Source organism: Gossypium hirsutum, chromosome A03 (genome assembly GCF_007990345.1).
Source record: "Gossypium hirsutum isolate 1008001.06 chromosome A03, Gossypium_hirsutum_v2.1, whole genome shotgun sequence".
NCBI classification, from domain to species: domain Eukaryota; kingdom Viridiplantae; phylum Streptophyta; class Magnoliopsida; order Malvales; family Malvaceae; genus Gossypium; species Gossypium hirsutum.
In genome coordinates, this window is record NC_053426.1 from 5,244,884 (window position 1) to 5,249,743 (window position 4,860).

The window sequence follows — 4,860 nt, forward strand, 5'->3', positions numbered from 1 at the left end:
GCTAAACTTTAGGCATTCTGTGATGGTCTTTCACTTGCACATGATCACAACATTTCGCACATTGAAGTTGAAGTAGATGCTACAAATGTGCTTTATTTTATGTAGAACACCACTAATCGTAACCTTGTGTTATGTCCTTTGATTGATGAGTGCAGAATGTTCCTTTATTCTATGAGTTCTAATTGATGGAGACATATCTTTCGGGAAGGGAACAAGTGTGAAAATGCTTTAGCCCGCATGGGTAGTAATTTCCAATTGTCTTTGCCTTTAGATGCAATTTTTGTTTCTAATTTACTTTGTGTTTGTCCTAATCCCCTTGATTGTTTAAGTCATCTTCTCCAAAAGGATGCTTAGGGGTGGTTATGTATCAAAACTTATGCTAATATTTTATGAATAAAACACGTTCATTTTCTAACCAAAACTAAAACTTTTATCTTAAAATTGTACTTCTTTAATAAGCAAACTTAAATTTTGCATATTTTAAAAAATAATTGTATTTCAATACTTAAATTTTAATTTTAATTTAAAATATAGTTTAATATTTTTAATTAAAAAATAACATACTATTTTTAAATATAATTTGATAAAGTATAACAAATTTGATAAATTTTAAGATGCTATATAGACAATTTTAAGATGAAACTAATAATTTAAATACCAGCTTCTAGTGTCATGTACCCTATTTTATATATTTTTTAAATTTGTTAAATACTATGTTTTTATAATTTCAAAGAAGTATTTTTGTTAATTTAAAAGGATTAGTTTCATTTATACTAAAATTCAATTATTATTTTTAAATAATTGAAAGAATACAATAACTTCTAAAAAAATTGAATTAATATATAAAACTATTAAAATAATATACAAATTATTAACTATATAAGAAAGTAAATACAAAATATATATACATTAAATTAATGAATACATTTAATAATAACGATTAGAAAATGAATTTTGAATTTGTTTTCAAAACAAATACGCAAAACCAAGAGAAAAGATTAAAAATCAAGCCTTATTGGTTAAACTTGGTTGGCGATTAATTAAGGAGAAAGATGCAATTTGGGCCAAATTCTTTACTTTTAAGTACCTACTTGACCCCCATAACCCACATTTACTACCAAATGTATCCCCAATTTAGTCGTTAATGAGGAAGATTAGTCAATTTATCGAGTCTGGAATATGATAAGTTATTAGAGATGGCATTTTTCTAACTCTTAAGAGTGATAATTGGACAGGGAGAGGTCCAATATGTCAATTAGTTCAAAGCCCCCTATCATCCCTAGAGGAGTCTTGGTCTGTTGCACAAATTCTTAATAGTTGGAGTAATAGTGAGTATAAGGTGGGCGCAAAATGCTATCCTGCTCTATTGTTACGTAGCAATAGAAGCCCGCTCATGCTGCTTCGGCGGCTCTTTTTTGCCTTCTCTTCGCTCCGCTGGACAGGAGCGCTAGTGGACATGTGGATGGAGCAGGCAAAGCGTGTCGTTCATAATGGAAAGAAAGATACCACTACTTTGCCTCTTTGTTGGACCGCCGCCGCGAACATAGTAGTATCTAACCAAGACCAGGAACCAATTAAAATTTGGATCTTGACATGTTGGTGGTTTTTAACCGTAGGCATATTGCTAGGAAGTTGGTGGGCTTATCATGAATTAGGTCGGGGATATTTTGATGATTCAGAAGGATTTAACTTGTAATTGATTTCCTTTTAAGTATTCCCATCTTGTCTCATAACTCGAGCATGAATTTTATCTGCTGGGGCCTGTTGCAATTTGGAGTCTTTACTTTGGCAAACACCTACTCCTTTATCCTTTCCTAAAGTGACCTTTTTCATGTCACCTATTTTGGTTCTAATTTGAGTTTTTAAGTTTCTTTGTGGAAAGTTCGTCTCCTATCGAAGTTAAAATTCTTTCTTTGGAAATGTGGGTGGAAAGCACTTCCCACTAGGACCTTAATAGCTCGTCAGGGTTTAAACTTTATTGATCTTTATCCCTTCTGTTCAAATGATCAAGAATACATTGTTCATTTGCTTCGGGATTACCACCTTATCCAACATTTTTGGAATGATGTCTATTCTTATTTTTGGTTTAGACCTCCTAGTTAGGTAGCTGGGAAGATTGGATTCAAAGTAATGTCACTTTGAAAAATTGGATTTAACATCCTTCAATTCGTTGGCACATCTTTTTTACTTTCACCTTGTGGAAAATAGTTGTGTCATAATGCTTTAGTTTTCTTGAACATTAGATATTTAAGGGATTCCTGCAACGTATGCTGCTTAGTGCTAGAGAATTTACTACTTTTGCGCCTGCTGTGAAAAAGTTTAACCTTCTGAACATGTTGGTTTAGCAAAGACTTAATTGAAGTATAGAATAAAAGATGAAATGAAGGGATCATCTAATTCATTATCAATGCAGCCCTTATATACAAGTCTCAAATAACAACTTCAACAAAAATTCAAATTGCTATTCCTACTAACAAGCTAACAACTCCTACTCCTACTAACAAGCTAACAAATCTCCCTAGGACTTAATCTTATTTTTTAAAAAAAAATAGTTATGGCCTTGAGATACTAACATTCTCCTCGTAACTCAAGTGCTGGAGACACCAAGTTTATACTTAAGAAACTCAAAACAACTAACATGAAAAATTTAGTAAAAATATCCGTCATCTAATCTTTGATTTGCAATAAACCAATTTCTTCCATATTCACTTTTTATGAATTCCTTCTTGACTAGTGTAGCTTTAAGAGTTGCCTCTAATAGTTTCCTAGCATGCAATGCCATCTAAATCAAAATTCCACAATTCAAAATCATCACAAGCTGCTCTAGAAAAGTCATGAGAGTGGCCAGAGTGCTTTCCTTTCTTCCAATGACTTGTGTTGTCACTATACTTGCGATTAATACCATTTATAGTTTGATTAACAAATCTTCTCGCAGCTAATAATTCCTTTTTCAATTTTATATTTTGCACTGAAAGCTTGATCACCTTACCAACTAAATTTTTAAACTCAACAACATCTACAAATGTCAATTCTTTTGCATATAAAGCTTCTTCAGTTGGCTTTTGATTTTGGAAACATAACTCACTATTCTCTTTTAAAAGTTGCACATTACTTTTGATCTCCTGAGATAGATTCTTTTTCCGTATCTTATCAACGTGTTCTTCAGATATTTCATGTGCAAAAGATGAAAGTTTATCAGAGAGAGATGTCAGCTACTACTCCAAGAGAGTTACCTCTGCATGCAACTCCTCATTCTCAAAACACTTAATTTGCAGTTGTTTTTGTATGATACGATTATCTGTCAATTTTATCTCAAGCTCAAAACTCTTTTTATTACATTATGCCATCAATTTCATAATTGTTTGTTGCATTGATGTCATTCCTTCCTGACATTTGGATGCCACTTGCTCTTTCTCAAATGGATTCAATGAGAAACTCTTCTTTTGCATCTTAATCCAAAACAATTCATTGCCACTAGAGTCAAGGATTAGACACATTCCCTCTTCGAACATCACCTTAAATCTCTTCTCTACCAATTGCCCCACACTCAATAAGTTTTGATCAATCTCAGGTACAAACAGAACATCTAAAATCAACTTAGTTCCAGTACAGCTCTCTATTGTTACTGTGCCTCTTCCCTTCACTTCTAGATATTCTCCATTTCCTATCCTTACTTTCGACTTTAATGACCTGTCAAGGTCTTTAAACAACTTCTCATCATAAGTCATGTGATTGGTACAACCACTATCAACTAACCAACTATCACATAAAATGCTTGATGAGAAGCAAAAGCCGACAAGCAAATGGTCTTCTTCTTCTTTAACTACAACATGTGCTCCACCTTGCTGCTAATTTCTCAGTTCCTTGCAGAACCTCTCAATGTGCCCTATCAAGTTACACCTTCTGCATTTCACATCTGGCCTTCTCCAACACCTGAAATGGGGATGATTCTGTTTGCCACAATACTTACATGAAGAATTCTTATTATAATTTTTAGTACTATTACCTTTTGCAGCAGTTTTTAAACTACTATGCCACCACTCTTTTTCTGATTCCACTTTTGGTCCTTTTTTTCTTTCACTATGCTGCATCTTAGCCTTCAAAGCTCCTTCTATGCTTCCTTCCTACCTCATTAGTCTCCTCTGCTCTTGTGCCAGTAAAGCACTGATCAACTCCACTACTCTCAATTGAGTCAAGTCCTTAGTTTTCTCAAAAGATGTAATAGTTGCTTCATATTTCTCAAGTACAGAGACAAGTATCTTCTGCACCAGTCTAGAATCAGAGAGATTAGTCCTAAGAACTCTTACCTTGTTGGCAATTTCTATTAGCTTGTCTGAGTATTCTTTGATTGACTCAAACTCCTTCATTTGTAGCCTCTTGAATTCTTTGATCAAGTTCAACACCTTCATGCTCTTGATCCTCTCATCTCCTTGATACTCAACTTTGAAGTAGTCTCATATCTCCTTCGCTGATCCAAAAGCCATAATTCTATTGAATATGGCTGGTGAAATCGAAGCATAAAGACAAGACTTTGCCTTAGCCTTCCTGGTGGTTCTCTCCTTGTGCATTTTGATCTGGTTCATAGTTGGATTGTTAGGAAGTTAAGTCACCTCATAGTCTTCCTCGATAGCTTCCCAATAATCACAACCATCCATGTATGCTTGCATTCTCACGACCCATGCTTGATAATTCTCTCCATCAAACATAAGTGAGGCTAAAATGGACAGGTTACCCTATCCCGATTCTATTTTCCTCAAAAACCTCATAGGTGTATCTCTCAAATTTTCTCTTAGAACTCTCACAAAACTTTTCTTACAAGTCCCTCAAGAAAAATGGCTTTCGATACCACTGTTGGTTTAG

General features: G+C 34.0%; 1 protein-coding gene across 1 annotated transcript; it reads right to left on the reverse strand.

Moving 5' to 3' along the window:
* Positions 1 to 3,338: 3,338 nt before the first annotated feature.
* On the reverse strand, positions 3,339 to 4,409 carry LOC107887515 (uncharacterized). Its single transcript, XM_016811776.1, has 3 exons — positions 4,129 to 4,409; positions 3,874 to 3,933; positions 3,339 to 3,759 (listed from the first exon to the last, which is right to left on the reverse strand). The coding sequence occupies exons 1-3, from the start codon at positions 4,407 to 4,409 to the stop codon at positions 3,339 to 3,341; spliced, it is 762 nt and encodes a 253-aa protein (XP_016667265.1).
* Between the last annotated feature and the right edge of the window lie 451 nt (positions 4,410 to 4,860).

Bases quoted from the DNA above. Each gene is read 5' to 3' on its own strand.
- LOC107887515 (XM_016811776.1), bottom strand. From the start codon at position 4,409: ATGAAGGTGTTGAACTTGATCAAAGAATTCAAGAGGCTACAAATGAAG. The intron at 3,934-4,128 runs GTAGGAAGGAAG...TCCCCATTTCAG, and splicing joins GAGCAGAGGAGACTAATGAG to GTGTTGGAGAAGGCCAGATG. The intron at 3,760-3,873 runs GTTCTGCAAGGA...TTTATGTGATAG, and splicing joins TTGATAGGGCACATTGAGAG to TTGGTTAGTTGATAGTGGTT.